Genomic DNA, 23,793 nt, shown 5'->3' on the forward strand with positions numbered 1-23,793 from the left:
TATTAAATATTTAAAATTCTTATTTCCGGAATAAATTTTTAATATTTTTTAATATAATTGAAAAAATATTTGGCAATATTCAATTCTTTTAGCAAATTATGCTTATGGCTATTTAAAAAATTATTGAAAAATTTTCTGAAACATATTTATGTACTTTTTCTGTTATTAATACTAAAAGTTAGAAGTACAGATTTTGTTAAAAAAAAAATCTATTAAAATTCTATGATATTATTTTCTTCTCTGATAACTTGGCAACAAAGATGAATAAATAAAGCTCTAAATTGTACATAAATGTGGTTCATTATTTATTTTGGATACTGCAGTGCAGCAAATTTTATTTTATTTGTATTTGTTTGCATCATTAAAATTGTTGGAAAATTTTATAGTAATATTAGAATTATTGTATGCAGTTCATTCTATTAGCTTATAATTTGGAAATATTATTGAAAATTATCATAATGTTGGCCACATAATTATGTTAATAATAAATATAGATAAAGAGTTAATTTAGAGTTTTACATATTTTTTCATTGAATATTCTTTAAAAATTTTTGTTATTTTAAAATTATTCTGTTAAATTTAATCAAGGCGGAAATATCATAAATTTTAGTATATTATGGGGTTGAATCTGTGCAGTTATTTTGAATACCAAAAGGAAATCTGCTTTATATCGCTTTCTATGTCGAGAATACTGCTTGTGCGCAGCACAGTACCAAAAAATGGAAAATCTGTAATTTTAATTGCAACTGATGTTGCAGCTCGCGGTTTAGATATGCAAGACGTAAGATATGTGGTTAATTATGATTATCCACGAAGAAATTGGAAAAATTACCAATTGAAAACCGAATTAATTTGTAGTATGCATTTCTACGAGGTGAAAATAAAATTTTTATTCATGCTAAATGAAATTCAAATATGTAATTAACTTGATCTTGTATAAAAAACGTCATTTTGCAATATCTTAAAACTTTGTCACCTCACTGTTGCAGAGGAAGTTTTGCATGATACATTGAAAAATTTTGATTTTAATTTAAAAATTTTTAGATTTCACTGAATTGTAAAACGAAATATTAAATGATGAATTAAGACTGAGTAAAATTTTAATATTGAAGAGGCAAAGGGATCCTAAAATTGAAGAGTAGATTAGAGTAGAGCGGTTTTAAAATTGAAGAGTAGATTTTATTCTAAATTCAGTTTTCACGAGCTGCCTTATTTTCTGTGTTACATTATCATAAAGGAGAATGATAACAAAAATTTTTTTTTAAAATTAGTTTCAAAACTTTATTGTACCCTTTCTTTTCATATTAATCAATGTAATATATCGAATGCACTGCATCATATTCTGAAATATAAACAAAAAAATTTTAAAAATGTGTCGTATTTGTAAACCATTTGGTGTAGTATTCGCGTCGCTAGCGTCACCGGAATATTTGTCAAACAATTATTGCCAACAGTAAGATAACATTTATCTTTTATTTTTTTTTGTTTTAGTTCAATTCAATTTGTTATTATTTAAAAATTGTACGTAAAAATATTTTTACAGTTTCATGTATCCACAATAATTCTTGATGTCGTAAATGTCTTGTCCTCTTGAATAGAATGTCGTGTGATTAGAATTGTAAAACAAAAGCTCATGAAAGCTTTATATTTTGCCTAATCATGAAAGTTCATTTTACACTGCCTCCGAAGCGTATTGTGTATATCATAAAAATTGTTGACAATATTAAATTTTTGAAACGTATATGAAAAGTCGAAGTAGGCAAATTGAAAATGAAAAATTAAAATTTCTTCGAGTCGTAATTTTAATATTTTATTTTTTTAAATATATAAGAGTCGGAGCATACATACTTAAAATCTAGACACACCACATTACATAGTATAAATTCATTCATATAAACGAGATTGTATAAATTTTCTCTTTTTTCTTTCTATTTCCATCTATATATTTTTCCTCTCATCTATATTTTTTTTTGTTTTCTTTTTCAAATTTTATTTTCATTGCATTTCTCTGAGCATTCATTATGAAAGCACAAAAGTGTCATCTAACCATATTTGATGTGTCATAAAGTAATTTTTAATGCAAAAAGTACAAAACTAAAACAACAACAAAAAAAAAAATGCTACTATACATGTTTTGTTTACCCTAATAAAATTTCACATACATTCCAACTTGTTTTAGAACTAAAGAGAAAAAATGTTATATAAATTTACGCCAGGGACGTTTCAATTCAATTTATTGTAAGTAGGATACAATATAAAATAGAAAACGATAATTAATGGTACCCATGTGAATTTAGTATATAGCGAATAAAAACCAATTTATTTAAAATTTAATTGAAAAATATTTAAGTAATTTCTTTAATTAAAATTCAATGATTGGAAATTTTTTTTCTAGTTTTAATGTACACTCGCCTAGACATGTGTACATGATTCTCTAAGTTTTTCAAAATTGCTCTCTTGAGAATTTGGTTTTAATTAAAAAAATTTTTTTTTTTTAAACTATCAACATTGTATGGGAACGTTTTAGTTTTTTAAATGAGGTCATAGTGAAATAATATTGGTAGAATAAGTATTTTTACAACATTTTTATAGTGTAAAATTATTATATTGTCGTAATTATTTTAATTGAGTATTAAAATTTAAAAAAATATAGGAATTTCAATATGCTCATATACTGAATTAAATCGATATCGGGCTTAAATTTATGAAAATTATTATGAAAGTTATTCAAATTTAACATACTTTCAGTTGAATTTCGTTGATTAATAAAAATAAGCCATTCAAAAACGTACTAATCGATTGGATTATCTAATTTTAGATTTGTAAAAAGCGATTGTTCTGTTTGATTACAATATGCCTAAGAAAAGTAACTTTTTATATAGAAATAAACAAATATCTTCATTGAACTGTCGGACAAATGTGTTTCAAAAGCAAAGAAACGAGTCAAAACAGCAAAATTAAAAAAATTCCTATCGCATTCTAAGGGAATACACTATATATATTGAACTGTAGAGGCATAAAAAAAATATCGGCGATTTGTGCTCTATATTCATGTACAGTTTATATGAAATTATGTACTGGAATAAAACCCAGAAAAACCTTTGATCGTTGTACATAAGATTCAAAAACATAATAAATGTAATAAAAATTAATGCAGTAGGGAAGCGGAACCTTCTAAATTCCTAAATTTAGTTTAAGTGATTTTAATCATCTGCTCATTTCATTTTTTGAAATGACTTTGTTTTTTCTTCTGATTTATAAAAAGTTGTAACAAATTTAAGTTTAAACATTGTCTGCCACAAATTTAAGTTAATTATATGAAGCTATGTTATTCAATTGCAATATTTTTTCGTATTTTTTCTATTACTAGTCAATTTTAAGAATTTAATATTAAATTATTGCGAAAAACTTATATAATTTTTCAAAATGGCATATTTTGCTTTTAAAAATTTTTGATATGAAAAGAGCGTAAACTTTGCTTTAAATATATAATTCCATTATTTACATTACATTTATAATTGTCAAATTTTAGTTAAGCTAGGCTAAGTTGACGCGACCATTGTAGAATACACTTAATTTATCCTAAGTAGAATATGCTAATATATTTAGATTATTGGCATTCACATTCATCAAATCAGTAACTTGCAAAAAATGTGATTCAAGCAACTCTACCTTCCCTGTTCCAAAGGATTTCTGCAAAGAAGATGATTTGATAAATTTAATTCACTCATTTTTTAAAATTATGTCATTATTTAAAAAATCGACCATCGAGTTGGACCAAATTCATAATAAAGCAGTTTTTATGCAATTTATACAGGCTCATTCATTCAGAAGAATGCAATCAAGTAGACATGTAAAAATCCAACGATTTTTGCTGTTATATAATTTTCATGAGTATAACTGTTTCAAACTGTAATACATCCAATTACTTTAATTTAAATTTATTCATAATTTAAATAAAATTTACATAAGATTGATTAAAAAAATTTCCCCTAAAAATATGCAAATTATGCTACGTACATGGTAAATCTGTAAAATTTATATGTATGTGTGCATGTTTGAATGTCTATAAGTATAAAAAATATTTCGTTCGTGATAAAATCCTTTAAATTTATTTTAAGAAGGAATTTTTCAAGTTATATAAGAAAGAAATAGAGGAAAAAGGATAAGGAAATTGAGACAAAAAAATTTTTTTTTTTAAGACTGTCGTAAATAAATTACGAAACCTACACATTTTATGACTTGAAATTTTCCTGATTTCCATTTTTCTTTCTTTCCTTTTCATGTATTTTGTTTTTCTTATTAATTTACCTATATGTTTATGTGTATATGAATTTATTTTGATATTTGTGTTTTTCGACTTTTTTTTTCTTTGGATTGAGGTCACACTATATTGCAGATTTTTTTGTATACATTTCTGTTTGATTTTTTATTTGTTTTGATTGTTGTCTAGATTTTTATTCTAAGGACATTAGATAAGTAAAAGAAAAAAAAACTCCTTTTTGTTTGTGTTTCAAATGTATCCAATTTAGCTTTTTTTTTTCGTTGTGATTACAGATAATTTAAAGATATGTAAAAAAGTTTTTTTGAGGAAAAAGTATTCGGCATGTAAACGAAAACGTTTATTGTAAGAGTTTTTACAAATCATAGTGTAAAATTTAAAATGATTTTTATGTAAATCGTCACAGAATTGGGTCCATTCGATTTTCAGTATGAAATTGAATTATTGATATTTGTAGTATAAATTTTAAAGAGAGGTCACATCAATAGGCTTACATGTCTGTTGTGGAATTTTGTTGTTTAAATCAATGGCATGTATAAATACTGGAATAAATTTTGTTTGTTAGTTAGAAGACCCATAGAGGCGTGATTATCTTTATTAATAATGTAATAAATGGTTAATTTTACACATTTATATTATTATATGTTATTTATATATTATTATTTTTTTTCTCACCAGTTGTGGCCGTTGTTCTATAATTTATAAGAATAACCATCCAACTTCAACAATCATTAAATAATTGTGTCCTAAAAATTATTCGTACTTCAATTCCTTTGAACTTGTATTTGAAAAAGTAATAGCCGAGATAGTATATAATTTCTTATGGCACCTCTTACGCGAAGTTTATTTGACGCATCATTGAAATATCATAGGGTTGATAATTTTAACTCTATTCATTCTCTAATATATTTAAAATAGCTCTTTCTTTGTCTATTTTAAAATCAGAAATGAATCACCTATATATAAAACTAAAGTTGAAATTCAAAATTAAAAGAAAAAAATTTACGTAAATTATAAAATATTCTTAAAAGTTGCATATGTGGAGGCGTTTAAATAAAAAGAATTGTTTTATTAAGAAATTAAATTCTTAATAAATCATTCGTTCTCATGAAATTAATATTAAATGATATGTAGGTGTAATAATAATTGAATTCATTTATGAGTTTTTTGACTTTTCTATGCGGGTCGCAAAACCTTTATTGAATAAATATTATATTTGAGTTCAAGATTTGGAGAACTTCATTCTCTTAATATTTTTTCTTGTTGCAAACTACGGAAAGTAACTCCTATAAATGAGAAGATTGTCAATTTAATATTATAAGTCAAATGAAGACGAATATTCGAAAGTTTCTTTTAATTTGAATATTTATTTTAAGAAATTTTGCAATTGTTTTCCGATGTGATGCCTACGAATTTAGTGAATATTAATTTATGAAAAATATTTTCATTAAAATATTTGGTGACGTAGGAAATTATTTATTTAGAAACGGTTTTACAAAATTTTTAATAAAATTTTATAAAATTTAAAAATTTTTATAATTTTCAAAATCAAATGTAATGAATTTTTTTCAAAAAATGTTAAATTTAAAGCAATTTAAAAGCCAAATTTCCTATGAAATTGAAATTCATTATTTTTAATGTTTAACAAATTATTTAAAAATTTAAGATGACCCTCCTCTAACGTTTAAATTTGTTACAAGGAATCAATTAAAAAATTAATTTAGAGAAGAGAAAAAATTGATATTCACACAAATTTATTTGGCATTTATTCAAATTCATTAAAATTTTAAATAATTCTGAAAAAAATGAAAAGTACATAAATATCAGAAAATAATCTCAATACCATTTAAGGTCAAAACTGTTATACATGAAATTTTTCATTACAAATTGTATTAAAACCTATTAAAAGATTTAAAAACCTATTTGTGATCATAGATTGTGTTTAATTAGGGCTTTCTTGAAAATATAACACTTAAAATTAAAAATTTAAAATTTTTAAAGTTATTCAATTGCAGTTCATTGTTTAAACATTAAAAAATTTCTCAATAAAAATCTCCACACCTTTATAATTTGTTATAATTTTAAATTATAAGAATATACAAAAATATAAAAAACTTATAGGTATAAATTATGTAATACAAAATTATAACCTTCATTATTCACTTATTAAATCATTGTTAACGTGTTTACGTAATAAATTGCACATATATACATCCACATATACATGGTAAGCATATACGAAAAACCTTTCTTATAATTATAAGCATTCTATATTTAAGCTAATTTAAGCAACACAATTACACATATGTATATGGGGTGTATGAATGTAGTTGTATACAAAATAATTGAAAACAATAAGTAACAAAAAACAAAAGAAATAAAAAACAAAAAAAAATAAAAAAAAAAAAAATTAAAAGCTTCCTTAAGAAATTTTTAACCTTTAGTTTCTTTTATAATCTTTATGATCCTTGACCTGAAAAATATAATGCAAAAAAAAAAAAAAAATGAAAAAAAAAACAAAAAAAATCCTTTATTATGCAAAAAAGTAAATTATATGGAAACCAAATTGTGTGCAACTACTTAAATGTGCATTAGTTTTGGTAAAATTTTTAAAATTTTTTCGAAAAAAAAAACTAATTTTTATTTGGTCTTAAATTTTGTAAACTTATGTTCGTCTCAATATTGAAAGTAATTTTACATCTAAAAATTTCGGAATCTAGTCCAATAATTTTCTCGCTTTTTCCTTTTAAAAATGTATTGACTTTCTTACTTTAATAGAGATTCTCAACTGTATTATCGTAATCACATATGCCTAATTTGTTTCACTGAATATTAAAATAGAGTCTATCACATTGAATATTAAAAAGATTTATGAATGAAGTGGAAGAAATCGGAAGATTGGAATTAAATTAAAGATATTAAAAATGTGGGTTATGCCACTTTGCTTTTGAAAAATCAGAAAATTACGCCACTCTGCTTCTGAGACCCTCAATTTATGTAGCCCAAAAACTTATTAAGTTCGCTTGTTGTTTAGTTGGAGGCCGCTAGTGATAACAGTGATTTAAATTTGGACGATTGTAAGTAGACAATTGTAGTTTGGCAAAAACTATAGAATTATGAATGTAAAAATTGTAGTTATGAATCGGTAGTACCTACGAGTATTTTATTGAAGTAGCAATTCGTTTATTTGCAATACAAAATTCAGAGAAAATAAAATACTGTAGTAACAAATGATTGGTTGACGTGGCCAACCAATCAATCAACCAGCCCACAAATAAATACCGTTCCTTCTTCACTGTTGAAAAATAGGTTTAATTAGCCTTGAAATTCTTTATTTTGTGATAATACGAGTATTATAATTATATAATAAAAAATTTACATATCATATTAAATTTTAACAAAATGCAAGATTTTTAAAAACTCAAAAATATTTTATTACTTACGGTTTAGCCAAATTCGTTCATAATCTATAAGGTGAAATATTCATAAATTCAATAATTAACATTTGCAAAAATATTCTCCTATACACACGTACATACATAACTAACGCGTTTATTTGTTTAATGATTCCATTATAATTTTTCAAATGATTAATCATTATAATCTGCATATACATAGGAAGAAATTTAAGTCAAACATGTTAAATTTATTATAATAATAATAAAAATATTTTTTATGATTTTTTCCGCTTATTGTTTGCTATTATTATTGATTAATAAATAAAAATAATAAAAATTATATAAAATTATTTATAATCGTAAAAAATTGCATACATTAAGGCGAAATAAAATTTTAATATTTTATAAATTTTATGATTAAGAGAAACAAATGTTATAGTTTTGCTATACTCTCTATTAATTACGAGTTATTTAAATGAAATTCGTATTGAATGGGGCAAAAAGCTGTCGAAAAGTAATTGCATTACTGTCATAAATTGACGTTTATGTTTTAGATTGGTCAAAATTTTTTAGAAATCTTATAATGGTATTATTAATTACCACCACGAAAATCTTATAAAATATTGCATTTAGCTGAATGTAATGGACACTGCCGATTTTAGTCGGGGTCACTTTGTAGAGTCTGAAAAAAATAGTCTTTTCGTTCATTTAGAATTTTGCGACAAAATAATGTGTCTGTAAGTTTCGAGAATCAACCATTGATTTTCAGAGTAAATTTGCATGATTCAGCAGCTCTTGTTCAAGTGTGAGTCAATTCATGATCCTTTTTTATAGAATGTACTAATTATAAAACGTAGAAAGTGGTCGCACTGTAGTAATGTTAGTAAATAAATAAGATGATGTTCGCTTGAAAATAACTTAATTTTAGTTTTGAAAATCGCAATTTATTAAATACAAATTTACAAATTTTAATTTACTAAATATAAATTTACGCCAGTCCATGATGAAATACTTTAATTTTCTATTTCTATTAATTTCTAATATATTCTTTAGCAACTAAATTTTTTTTTAATAACCCACTTGTATTACGTTTAATATTTTAATTTAAATAATTTACAAAAAATTAAAATATCCTTTTAAAATAATTTTATAATATGCCCATATTTTGCACAGTATATTAAAATTTTTTGTTATTAAAATGCTTTTATGATATGCACTTTATATGTGAGTTTAAATATCTACACTATATTGAAATTAATTTTTTGTTATATTTCATTTTTAGAATAGAGAATTTTCTATTACCGACTGTCTTTTATACAATAAGAAACGTCTTGTATTCGACTCAAATTTTATAAACGAGTTTTCTAACAGCAATGTAGACTTCTCTCAGATAAAGAAACAATAAGATATTATTTTTGGCGGGATATCGGTTTGGTTTCTTAGTTCTATGTTTATAGTACATTGATGCGTTTGTGCACTTTTGCAAATAAATTTCGACAACGAAATGAATCGATCATTGAACCGATTTCTTAAATAAAGTTTCGTTTGTGAATGCCAGTAGTTAGTCAACTTTTACTTCATACAATGGATTAGAATTTTATTAAACCCCTATTTTTGCTCTATACTTAAAGTAATTTCAACCTATACTTAAAGTAATATATTTGTACGATATTGATTGCGAGCCGGATTTTTGTAAAATTAACTTTTGTAAAATGTTCAGTCAAATTAGGATTCTGTTAATTTTACAAAATTACTGTATTTGAATTTTTAAAAATATCTTTAATAATGAAATCATCTAAGCAAATCTTAGAATTTCTTGAAATCCTTTCCTCGGAGTAGTTCAGATGGTATATTAGGAAATTTTGTGAGTATTATTATCGACATTTACAGTGTCATCGGTTATGTGGTGACCACACAAAATTCTTTTTTCTTAAATTTTTTATAAAATGAAAATCATACACATATTATATTTTTAATTCCTATTTGGTGTTATTGTCGTTCTTGTTGTTGTTGTTGCTGTTTTGTCCTCGACACTTTCTACAATTTTTTAATGCTACGAATTCAAGTCAATTGGGTCAATTGGTTTTGTATAACAATTTAAGTGGACTTTTTTTTTACATTTATTTTACGTTCTTGTATTAAAAAAATGATATTGTTTACGTGTTTGTGTATAAAAAATTCATAATATAAATTTACTCACAAACACATATATTTCATATATACTATAATATGTTTATGTATAACAGTATGTATATGTGTATATGAATATAAATTACAAGTACACGGCAAGTATGTGGCTTAATAAAGATCAAATGTATGTCAGGATCTGATTTTTTATGACGTAAATTGAAGATTGAGGCTATATGAATGTGTGTTAGTATTTTTTTTTTTCGGTTAGGTAAATTGTCAGTGGAATTTTCAATAATATTTTGATATTATTTTGATGTACTTGTTTATCCTTGAACGTAATTTTATTCTTATTATTATTATTTTTTTTTAATTTTAATAAACGTTTTTTTCATAAGGATACACGAAGTTGAGACGATGAGTCTCTTTCTTCTTTTTTTATTTAATCATGATTTTTATGTAACAGAGAAAATTCTATGACAGTAAGGGAGGAGGGTTTTTTTTTTTTTAAAGATTTTTTTGATTTTTCGTTTGCTTTTTTTTAAACCACTGAATCTGAATGAGGAACAAAGGACTTGGAAGACAAACGAAGAAGAAAAAAAAAATTAAAATAAATTTTGTTGTAATATTTTACAAGTAAATTAAATGAATTGTAATTTATGAATTTTTGTTTTTGGCAAAGAAGAAAACTGAAAATATTTGCATTTTTAGAACAAAATTTAAGATTTTTAAATTTCAATCATTTTAGATACTTTTACGTTTACATTTTCCAATATTATTCACATTTTAAAAAATTTCATAAATAATCTTGAAGCTTGATTAACTTCTCATCGTTTGCCAAGTTAATTTTCCTGGGATACCTCATATATCCCAAAATATACGAAGAAAGGCACAAGCTCTTATTTAGCAAACGAAAAGAGATTATTAATTAATAATTTGGGGAGAAGCCTTGAGTCTTATTTCAACAACAATGTACTATTACGAAACGACTGTAAATACATTTTTACAGTACAATTATTGTAATAGACCTACATAGAATATTTAAATATTAAATAAACGGCGTAGTTTGAACAATTAAAATTTGGCTTAAGAGCCTGAATTGAATGTGACTATCACTCGAAATGTTCAGTGGTAATTTGATCTCTAATATATGAAAAAATTTAAAAGATTAAGTATATTTCCCTTGAAAAGATCAAGAATATTACCCATTCCGATCTCATTCCGATTCTAACGAGATGGCTTGGAATTTCTCTTGCCTAGTTTCAACTGTATATATAAATTAGTTTTACTTCGAAAACTTTTTGTTTCGAAAAAATTAGTTCGATTGAAAACACTATTTTAATTTGTTGCATGTTTTTTTTAATACCCAATTTCACTACCATTCTAGCTAATATCTGAAAATGCCGTTATATCTGATATAGTCAAAGTTAACACTTTTCTCATTCTTCAAATCCGTATATCTCATAAACAAGCGCGATAGAGGTCTATTTTGGAACAAATTTTTTTCTTACTAACGAAGATCAACATGCCGCTATATATCAATAAATCACTGTACGACATATTATTCATTAAACACGTTTTTGAAAACCTTTATTTGATTTTCATTTAATTTCTCTTAATAATTGCCTTTGAACAATATTAGCCTATAACAATATTGCCATCATCAATTCTCGCCGGAATTATTTATATAAGATTTAAATAGGATGAATATTGAAAATTCTTTTACTAGTGTTACCAATTAAAGTTTAAATTGTTTTCAAATAATTTTTAAAGAAACATTTTTATTATTTGACATATAAGCTTTTATTATTTCAAATAAGTTCTAATTTTGATTAATTCTCCCTAACAACAATAGTATGATTTACACGTATTTATAAAGTATGAAGTAACAAGCATTACAAATTCTCATAATAATTTTTTGTAATAAAAATGTCTATATGCATTTATGTTTATAAACATTTTATTATTGTTGTAGACTCATTTTAAACTTATATACATTTTTTTTATGTATTGACAATTTTTATATTGTATGTTGTTGGTTCCATAACTTTGTTACAATATTTTACTATTTATATACAAATATATGTACATATTTATGTGTATATGTATTATGTATATGCATATAAATATTATTCAAATGACTAGACAGAAAACTATTATAACATAGCGGTAATTTTCACATATAGTATTTATAAATTTACAAAAAGAGGGAAAGGGAGGCAAAATATAAAAATTATAATTTCAGAATTTTTAATGTTTGAGGGAAAATATTTTTAGTTTACTGAGAAATATTTTTAGCATTTTAAAACTATTTTGAAATTGGTCTGATAATAGAAGAATATTATTGTTTTTTAAGGAGTTTATTGCAAATTTTTGTAATTTAAGAATTTTAATTAAAAAATATTATTTCTTATAGTTAAGAAATCTTATGCAAGTAAATGGAAATTTTAGATTCTTAAATTAGCGTTTACATGCTATCAAATTTTATTCATGCATTTTGTTTAATTCTATTGAAATTTTTATAAAGATTTGATTCGTAAATGATTGTGAATTTTGTTTGATATCGACAAATGTGATTAAATCCAATTTTCATCAAACAAAATCAATGAGTAAATGTCGTTGATGTCCTTCGTTCTGATACCTTGCTAATAAAAACAAATTATTATCCCGAATTATAACATAATTCCTATAAGAGCTCCAAAAATCTTGCTTATGATTGGATTCAGAGTAAAATTTCTCCTGTATCGAAATAGTTTTATTGTACTCATACATATTAACAAAAATACTGAAATAGGAAAACTCTTCCGTATAAGAAAAAATTGTAGTTTTTGCGATTTTCACATATAACATCCTAACAAGATTTCAAAATGATATTTTCATAGAATTTTTGAAACAAAATAAATTTTCCAAGAAATAGTTCAAATTTTTTCGAAGAAAATGGTTTGTTACATTTTTGATTAAAGTTGAGAATTGTTGCAAATCTATTCGTACCGAATTTGGTCAAGTTTAAGATTGGATACTTTGTAGAAATTTCGTTAATATTTGGTTAATAGAGGCTTAAATACTCTTCATTTACAACCATTACTCACTTTCTTAGAAATTATTTCACTTTACTTAGAAATTATATTAGCTGCCATACCATAATTTTCGAAATTAAATAGAAAAGCAAATGAAAACCCTTAGAAGGTAGTTCTAATAAATTTTCATAACAATTATTGAGAACATATTTTATTATATTATGCAAGATTGCAGAAAAACCGCAACGAAAAATCATGAAATATTGTAAATTTTTTTTTGTTGGTTTTTTCATTTTTGAATTTTTATTTAATTTTTGTTATACCCGACAACTATTTCAAAGAAAAACAACAACAAACAATAACAAATCATGAATTATTGATCGTTTTGCAATTTTAAGTACATATGTACATGCATTTATGCACATGAATATGTATATGTATAGAAATTACGTACATTACTAATACAATTATTGTTATACAATTATGTTTCCGTAGCATATATTATGCTTTCACATATACACATATACACTCAAATATTGTTGGTTCTATTATATTTCATTATATATAAATTTTATTACAAATACAATCACAGACATTAATTTTTAACAATATAGTATTCTATTATTTTCGTACTTTTTCATTTATATAAACAGATGTAATACATATATACATATATTGCATTATACATGAACTGTTACCATGGTTACAAAGAAAAAAATATGCCAAGGATTTGTAAAAAAAAAAAAAACAAAAATAAAATATTATTTTTAAGCTACTCAATGAATTTTGATTTTGTTAAATGTATTTGTGAATAACAAAATAAAATAATACGATAAAAAAAAACAATACGATAAAACAATAATAATAAAAACAAGACATAATAGTTAAAGGACACGTTATTTATTGCAAACCAAAGAGAGTAAAATTAAGAGAGAAAAAAAAAACAGTTTTTTGACAAAATAATTAAGAGTGGTTTTCATTATTAAAGTTTTCTCTTTATTTGAAATTCTCGAGTCTCTTTTATTATTAAAATGTTCTTGAAAAATATTAAAGATATTTTTTCCTCTCTTGTTGTTCTATGAGAGCGATTTATTTATTTTATTCTATTATTGATTCTAATAAATTCTCTCATTTTGTTATTAAGCGAGAGCAGAGCAATATTCTTAATATTTATAATAGAAATGAGATTTTACAAGCAATTTATAGAGAAAACCCGGTAATTGAGAGTTTAAAAAATTTTTTGATATCAAGGATTTTATATTTACAATTGCTCTCTTAAAAAATTTGCTATTTTATTTTTGTTTTTTTATGAAAATCTCTCTAGCTACATACTAAATATGAAGCGATATACTTCCCTCTTAGCTTGTAGCTAAAAAAAAATAATAATTAAATGGAAAAGAACAAAAACCCACAAACGAAAAAACAGGACCAATAAATAATTTATTTTCGTGACTCCTTTTTAAAAATTGATATCTAGCGGTCTAGCATATGATTTTCCTTAAAATTATATATGAACTCCTAAAATTATGCAATTTTAATTTTCAACCCACATAATTTTACATATTGCATTTTGAATTCATCTATAAATATTTAATTAAGTTGTAGAACAAAACCTAATAAATAATCACTTGAAATAAAAGGATGATTTGTATATAAAATTGTTTATGTACATATATATATATATATACAAATATTATATTTATAACTATAAATGCGTGTACGTAAATTATGAAGATTGAAATCTACTTTTGAAAAAGAGGAAAAAAAAGCAGCAGCAATAAGCAAAGAATCGAAAATAGAAAAGGAAAGAAAAACACAAAAAAAAAAAACGAAAAAGAAAAATTAATATCTGGGACTATTTTATATTTGATGAAAAACTTAGGGTGGGATAAAAATAGAATTTGAATAGGGTAAAAAATCTGAATAAAAATAATTTTGTAAAAATAAAATTAAAAAAAAAAAACAAAATATTTGAAAAAGAAGAAATTTAAAATTAAAAATTATATTTAGTTTTTTATATTGTGATATTAAAATATTGGAATTCATTAATTTTTTTGGTTTTTTAATGAATTATAGAAAAAATCACTTTAAAATTATTGTTTAATAATTTTTATCTGAATATTTATGTTTCAATAGTTTTCAATATTGTCCTGTTAATGAACTTCAGGATTGTTAAATTAACTGATTTCGGCGGATTAAATTAAGTGAATGAGAAGTCCTACTAGTTAAAATTAAGGTTTTCCTGAATTATTGTTAGCAATTTAAATTAAGCAAATGGGTAATTTTTGGTTAATAAATGCGCATTCTATCTAAAAAAGAGGGAGGCGGACGTGTTATCGAATCAAATGTTAAGTGAAATTAAAATTAAATATAAGGTTTTTTTTTTTTTTTTTCCTTCTTCACTCCTAGGAGGAGTATAGGGCTAGTGCATGATATCTATCATGCCCTAGTTCTATAGTCATAGAGAGTTAGCTAGGTAGGTGACTAGCATACCGTATTTTTTATTTATATTAAATATTTCAATTTATTAATATTTACTGTATATTTTTCTTAGTCTTTAGTATCGAATATTAAGAATATTTGAAAATTACTTGTATAATATTTATTAGTATTGCATATTAAGTTATATAATATTGAATATATTTTTTTTTTTATTATAAGGTTATATAATTTTTTAATATAATTTTTTGTCAGATATAAGGTTAAATTTGCCATTTATTTCAAAATTTGATTAATTTTTCATATCAATTCTAAATCAGTTGAAATTGTATTGCTAAAATTCAATACAATTCTCTGTTAAATTGCAGAATTATAGAATATTAAAAGTATTTGTAGATTAATTATAATTTAAAAACTTTTTTGTCCGGCTGAATATTTCTGAAATCGAAAAATAATTTGCTGGTTTAAAATTAATTTCCCGTTTTGTAAATTTTAGTATGAGAGCACAACGTACCTTGTTTTGTTATGATTTAAATTTCATATTGTTTGTGTTTTTTATTGTATACTTTCGCTCAAATAATCAGAAAAATACTGTGTTTTGCTACAACTGGTGTATTGCAACTGTATTTAAAATATATTAAATTTAATATTGAATATTAAATGAGGTGCAACATTTTGGTTTATTACAATTAATGCCTTTTGATATTAATCGTAAATCAAAAACTTAATGATGTTCAAATTTTGACATTCAGCATTGTTATTACTGAATATTACATAATGTATTATGTAGCTATTCAAAATTCACACAAAAATTTTCTAATTATGAAAGTATCGAAATTTCGGTTGAATATTGCAAATAATTTGTAAATTATACTCAAAAAATCAACACGAACTATTCGATAGTATTTACGTGGATGAAAAATTTTTTAAATTCATCGAAATTAAAGACGAATGAAGAATTAATTTCTGATTTCAATAGATTACCTTGTTGCATTTTCTTTTACATAAAATTCTTTCACGTAAAATAGTGTCGAATTTTTAAAAAAAATCACAAAATTAGTGTCATTTTTTTTTTTCAATTTCAAACAACTATAAAATTTATTTTTCAATCTTTTTCACATTTTAAATTGATTTGAAAATAAAATTTTCAAACAGAGAGTTCATGAAAAGGACAAAATATTGTCTTAAAAGTGTAAAAAAATAAAAAAAAAATGAAAGGATTATAATTTTCAGGACTTTTCAAAAGAAAAAAATTTGAAAAATGTGTTTATTAGTTTTATTTTGTCTGTTTGTCCTTCAGTCCGACTGTGTATTTGTTTACGCCAGTTAAGATGGAAACCTGACATTTTTCACATTTATACTAGAAACTTATTTTTATATCAAAGCAAATTTGAACAGTTTTCACTTTTCTATAATCTAACGGTAAATGTCATGCCATTCAAAAATATAATTATATCTCAATGGAAATTTCTTCATACAATTGCAGAACAGATGGATCATGTAATCAAAGGAACGAGTTAAATTAGTTTAATTGGCCCAATACTTTTTATTAATTAAACAACTACACGTTGTATTAGTGATTCAGGAAGAGTGCTACTTTACAAGCCATTAATTTTGATCCGAATTCATATTTTTTTTTTAAATGTCTGTGTACTTTACAAAAGAAAAACTTTTTTTTTTATGAAAAACAAAAGTGTTAGAAACAACAACAATAATAAAAACATCAACCTTAAAAAATACAAACAGAAGAAAAAAAATATTAAAGAGAAAGAAGAGGAAAAGAAAAAAAAAGTTAAAAAGAAAAAATTTTTTTTCCTCATCTAGGCAGCAATTAATTATCGCAGAAAAATCCGTGTTGATTTTCTAATGAATACCAACAAAAATAACAACAATAGCAACAACAAAATTAAAAAGAGAAATAATAACAACAACAAAAGACATTGAAAGAAATGAAGGAAAAAAAAAACAAAATAAAAAAAAATACTAAAATAATAAATTTTGTATTGACGTCAGCAAATAAATGATTTTTGAATAAAAAAAAAAATTAACTAGAAAAATGAAAGGAGAAGAACAACAACAATAATAAAAACAAGAACAACAATAAAGAAAAAAAAAACTTTTCTGGTTTCATTTTTCTTCTTCTTCTTCATCTTCTTTGAAATGCTTTTGTTGTTATCTTGAATAGGAAGAGAATTTTATAAGGATATTATTATGTTAGCTTCGTTGTTCCTCTTAAACAAAATAATAATGAAAAAATAAAAAAAAAAAACAGAATATTTTGCTAGCTAACAGTCTGTAAATTTTTTTTTATTATCTTTTTTATTCTCAGTACATTTGAGCTCTATTTTTTTTTGTTTCTTTTCTTCTATTCTTTCTTTATTTCTATTTTTTTTTTTTGTTGTGTTTCTATGCATAGCACCTGTTCTCGAAATATATATTGAGGGTGTATATACATAGAAAAAACAAAAACAAAGAAAAAAAAATTGAAAATACCAAAGGAATTGAAGAAAAAAATTTTTTTTCTCTCTCTGTGTATGTTAATGATAAATTCAGACATTCATAAATATATATTAGATATAAACAAACAAACAAACACGTATGCATATGTGTATAAATAAACAAATTTGATATGATAAATTAATTTTTTCTTTTGCCAGTTTTGGTATTCTTTGTGTATAAAGGGAAAATTTTCTTTCCTGTATAATGCACCATCCTTTACACGCTTTTTAAATTTCTTTTAAAATTTCAAAAAAATAATTACAAAGAAATGTTATTTATGTGATAATCAATTTAGGTACCCAAATATTTTAATTTTGTTTTATTTTGGCAGACTAGTCACCTACCTAGTTAGAACACTATGGTGCAAATGAAAATGGGGCTTGACTATCTATGATATTATGTACTAGGCCTGTCCTCCTTCTTGAGTCCTCCGCCTCCGCCTGTTCTCCTCCTCCTAGGAGTGAAGAAGGAAAACAAAATTGTTTTATTTACGAACAATAATATCAAAATGTGTAAGAATCAATGATGATCGGTTCTAAGAATTTTTTTTAGATTTTTTTTGAAATTTAATATACCATACATATATGAATGTATATAGTCTGGTCTATAAGATTTTAATGTTTGAATTTCGTATTTGAAATTCACTTAAAAAAAAGTATTTTTCTATTAGTAAATTTAAGAAACTTTCATTCCTCATGAAATCCCTTAATTTTTCTAGAAAACATAAAAAAAGATGATTATATCAAAAGCGTTAAAATTTTTTTAATTTTTGATAAAAATATACAAAACATTAAATTTTCTTTAAAATGCTAAAAAATTGGGATTTGACACGAAAAATTCTAGAATTTTCTTAAAAGATCATAAATAAATTTGAGTACAATATGAAATTATTCTTTATTAATTCAAGAGAAATTAATGTCTATTGAAATTCCAGTTTCCTATTAGTTATTATGAGTATGGATTGTAAAAATTAATCATATATAATTAGAAATAATATTCGAAAAAAGAATGTTCCGTCAAAAACAACAAAATTCCATTAATGACATCAAAAAATATAAGATATTTTAATATGTGCAGTTTTACTCTATAGTTTTCATTAAATACAACTAGATTATTAATAGTAACAAAAAATATAGTTTTCCTAAAAATATGCAATTTTTTTGCAACTACTGAATTTAGGAAAAAATTTGAAAATTTTGTGTTTAAATTTCTATTATTCGAAAATGATGACAGTGCCGTATTAACTGACAAGATAAGAAGTTTCAAACGATATATTGCTCTAGCTTTAACATTATGGAACTATAATGTCCATAACAATCGCAATGATCAACTTTTTCAATCTGATTTTCTTTTAAAATGGCCAAAAATAAACCATAAAACTTACCGTTTTCATTTAACATCTTTTAAAATTTTTAAAAATCTGGAACTTCTTCTCTAATCTAATACCTTAAATTCATTATTTTTGATTGATCAACCTTTTACAAGTAAAATGACACAAAAAAAAAAAAAAATCAAAACGAACACGTGATTAAAATCACTATAAAAACAAAATCATTTTAAATTGAAAATCAATCAAAAAAAAATAAAATGGTTGAAAAAAAAAATCAATGCAAAATGATTTTTATTAGTGTTGACCTCTACCGGAAATAAGATAAATCAATTTTTTATTTCCTTTAAAATCAAATAAGTCACGTCAAAATTACAAAATTGAATTTTGATTTTCGATTTATTTGCCTCGATTGAATTTTGTTGTTCTTGTTGTTTTTCTTGTACAAATTTTATTTAATTTAGACAAAAATATAAGAAAGAAAAAAAAATCTGGTAAAATAATAATAATTTTTGATTTATTTTGTTAAAATTTAAGGACTCGTATTGAAAATTTGAAATTTTTAGCAATTAATCGGCTAAAATTATTTGAGTTTTAAATGGTTGCTGAATCCCTTAATTATTTTATAAAAAGGATCTTGTTGGTTCTGTTTTTGAACTTTTAATAAAATTTTTCTAAATTTTCTATATTTAAAGTAATGCACGCTTTACTTATTTACAATTGTTAACATGTTTAAGATTAATTTTGTTGATTCCTGTAACAAAATCTTGAAAAAATGTAAAAGGGAATTTGAAGTTTGCGTTGTATTTTTATAATTAGTCGGTGTTATTTAATATGTTGTTCCAATTTTTTACATCTCATTACATCCCATTACGTCTTATTTCTTATATTATAATATTATTTGTATGTCAAGAATATTATAATTTAGATTAATAGTATAGTGTTGTTATATGTGGTTTTATGAGCGTAACAAAAGTCTACAAGTGTATAAAAAATTATAAGTGTATTAAATAAATTGCCGCATAAACATTTTTACTTCCTATACATATATATATACACTATATCGAATTTAATTTCACGTGAAATAAAATATTTTTATAATTTCACAAGCTACTGTATGTATAAGCAAGGATAATATAACATTATATCTAATACATGTTAATATATATATATATATATATATATATATATACATATATATGTACATAATCTATATACATATGCAAATATAAGTTTATTAGTTTTATTTTTATAATTTTTTGGTTGATACTATAATTATGTAAGTATTGGTGTAACATGAAAAATTTTCAATTGGAACTTTCCGCTTAGATAGTGAAGAATTTATTACTCCGAATTTGTTGTTAAGAAGAATTTGCTCTCGTGTCTAAAACCGTATTTAATGCTAAATGTTACATGCTTGTTCTAAATTTATTGTACCACATTTTAGTATCCAAATTTTTTAAAATTTTCCCTAAATTCTTTGTATGTTATTTGTGTTAAAAATTAAAGTTGGTTTTAAAAATTTTACTAGAGAATTTTCAGAAGTATATTGCTCAAAAACTCACAAAGTCTATTGAAATTCAATTATTAAGCCGAATATTGATTTAAAGAGAAGAAAAAATTCTAGTGATTTTATTGGTTCTTCGTCCTAAATACATGTGTCAAATCGCTTCGTCGAAAATTCAAATGTTTTTGATTAAGTTACTTAATTCCATTTTTAAAGTCATTCTGAATTTACGTGAATACGTGAATATTTTTTAAAATTTATTAAATCTGAATATTATGAAAAAAACTTTGAATATAAGAACTTGAGTTTTTTAAAAATTAAATTATAAATAATAAGTTCGCTTTTTGAAATTTTTTAAGTATTTAAGATTTTTTTAGCATAATTTCTGTTTAATGAAATTGCCCTAATAAAATAAGTCTTCGAAATTAAAAAATTTTTAATTTATTCGGTATGACTTTGAAACTGTTATAGGTACATAAGCTTTTATTATTTTCTTTGGGTCATATATTTTTGTTTCAACACATGAGAACTAAAAAAAATATGTATATCAAAAGTTTAATGATACATAAAAGATGCTTATGTTTAACAGTTTCATTTTTTTAATATTTAAATTATAATTAGAATTTATACATAATATGAATGTGTGGATTATGACGGAACAAATAGAATGAGCCTTGACATGTTTAATTGCATTTTTACCAAAAAATTTTAAAGTTGCGATGGTTATATTTTAGACATCTGATATGATTGTTTAATAATTCACGAAAATTTTCAAGTAACATTTCGTTTCCCTGTACGACTTTAGATTTTTATGTTAAAAATATTGTTAAACCAAACAATTGGTGTCACAACAAGCGTTATGATAGCAAAAAAGAAATAAACATAAGAAGAAATGCAAAAAAAATTAATAGTAGAGTGCAGCTGTGAAAATCGATCCACTGTACTTGGCAGTTTCAAGCAATTATAATGTGAAAATTGCTTAAATGTTTGAATGTGAAAATGGCTAAAAGTGCTAAAATTTCAAATATGTTTAAATTTGGGGAAAATAATTAAAACAAGAACATATAATCCTCCTTTAAAATTTAAATCCTTGGATTTATAAGAAAAAGAACAAAATTTGGCTTCATTCAGTGGTCATTATTTTTAGCTTTGTGCATTTAAAGTACTTATGCAATAAGCCAATTAGCCAAAATCACTTTTTCGATTTTTTTAAGGTTTCATAACTAAGTTCTAGAAAATTTTTTTATTAAAATAAAATTTAAAATTTTAATAATAATTAAATTAATTAATTTTTATTCTTTTTTTTTTCTTTTTAGGTAAGTGAAGTAAATTGCATATGATTGTATATTATAAATATTATTCAAATACAAATGGAAGATTGCTGATTCAATAATAAAGTTTATGGAAAATTCTTAAGGAATATATGTAAGCTAATAAAATTTTAGTTAACAAAACCTTCGGATATCCATATCGGATCTTTTGTTACTCTCATCTCTGCATATATTCGCAACAAATTGAGGCTCCTGATAAATTGTCCAGTATATTGCCGCAAAATTTTCACCGGATCACAAAATTATTTGCGAAACTTCTTAGCTGTACTCGAGTTACCGCATTGCATTTGGAAAACAGGTGGTCTACCGTCTTGTCTTCCTCGATAACAATAACATCTGTTTTGCAGTTAAAATATGCCAGTGTGCTAAGTTTGAAGTTTTAGGCTCTTTTTGTTATCAGATGAACGATAACCAACAAGTAAACGATTAAAAAATGCAAATTTATGTTTATTGTTATCGTAAAAAAATTCGAGGGTAGACAATTAATAACTAAATGGTTTGATAAATGTGTATATATTATAAGTTACCTAAAAAAATAATGATTTTGAGCAAGAACTACTTTATGACGTCGGAAATGCTTTCTTAGTATTACACACGTTTGCATAAATGTTTTATACCGCACCCATGCGATAATAGAGATGACTAAAAAAATGTAATTATTTAAGATTTTAATTGCTTATAAATGACAACTATTTCTAGTAATTATTATGAAAAAAATTTTTTTCTTACTTTTGAATTTGGTTTTGTTCTCGTTACATAATTTTAAGGATTACGAAGATTTTAAAACAAGTCTTATCGGAAAATTGCAATATTTTGAAATTTTTAACGTTCACTTTCAAACTATGATTGCAAACAATTGTTACACAAAACTAATGAATAAAGTTATCTTGCTTTGTAGCTTCATGCCTCTGTAGCTCAGTTGGTAGAGTGTCCGCCTAGAAAGCGGTAGGTCACTGGTTCGAGTCCAGTTCGAGGAGAAAAATTTTGTAATTAATTTTTCTGCCTTTAACTCGTTCTTTCGATTACGACATCCATCTGTTCTGCAGTTGCATGAAGAGATTTCCATTAAGTTAAATTATCTTGCTATTCTGTTATTATTTAGAACATACCAGCCCAAATCTTCCATATTTCATTTTTGATATTACAAACATTTTATTGACTGTCTTTCAAACAATATATTGTGGGAAAAAACATGAAATAAAAATAAAAATATTAAAATAATACACAAAATACTGAAATGAAATAAAAAAAACAGCAGTTTTCAATTAAATCGCCATAGGGACAAAACAGTAACAAAAAAAAAAAAAAAAAAAAATAAAAATTATTACCATAGCGATTTCACACTTTTTTTTCACAAATTATTCCTGTTCAAATTTATTTATGTATAAAAAAAAAACACAAAACAAGAACTACAGAAGAACATAAAAAAAAAACACAAAAGTAAAAATCAAGTAAATTTTCGTCCTTGTTTCATTTTCAAATAATCAGCAATGTCATCCTTAAATGCGTCATATTGAAAATGAATGTATGTAAGGAAAATATTTTTGTATGTACAAACATTTTTGTTGGATATAGAAAAAGAGAAAAAATTTTCAAAAATATTTCCAAATAAAACATGATGACGTTATTATGATAATAGCAATAATAATAAGCATAATAAAAGAAAATTAAAAAAAAAAAAGAAAATTTTTGCTAGGTTGCTAAGTGAAAACGAAAACTCAAAAGTATAATGAAGAAAAAAAAATTTTCTTTTTTGCTTAATATTCTTTTTTTTTTTTTTCAATTAATTAAAATTAATTTCCTTTTAAAATTATTTTAAAAATAAAATTAATTTTCTCTTTATTAAATTAATGTACATATATGTAT

At 23.6% G+C, this 23,793-nt stretch overlaps 1 protein-coding gene across 1 annotated transcript in view; it reads left to right on the plus strand.

Moving 5' to 3' along the window:
- Positions 1–23,559, plus strand: part of LOC129609167 (putative uncharacterized protein DDB_G0282499) — a 33,390-nt gene extending 9,831 nt beyond the window's left edge. Inside the window, exon 2 of the mRNA XM_055521080.1 lies at positions 21,913–23,559. Within this exon, the coding sequence (XP_055377055.1) occupies positions 21,913–21,936 (24 nt within the window). The 3' untranslated portion in view covers positions 21,937–23,559. The remainder of the gene's footprint in view (positions 1–21,912) is intronic.
- The last annotated feature ends 234 nt before the right edge of the window (positions 23,560–23,793 follow it).

Source organism: Condylostylus longicornis, unplaced genomic scaffold, assembly GCF_029603195.1.
Source record: "Condylostylus longicornis isolate FDR11 unplaced genomic scaffold, ASM2960319v2 ptg000038l, whole genome shotgun sequence".
In the NCBI taxonomy this organism is placed as follows: Eukaryota; Metazoa; Arthropoda; class Insecta; order Diptera; family Dolichopodidae; genus Condylostylus; species Condylostylus longicornis.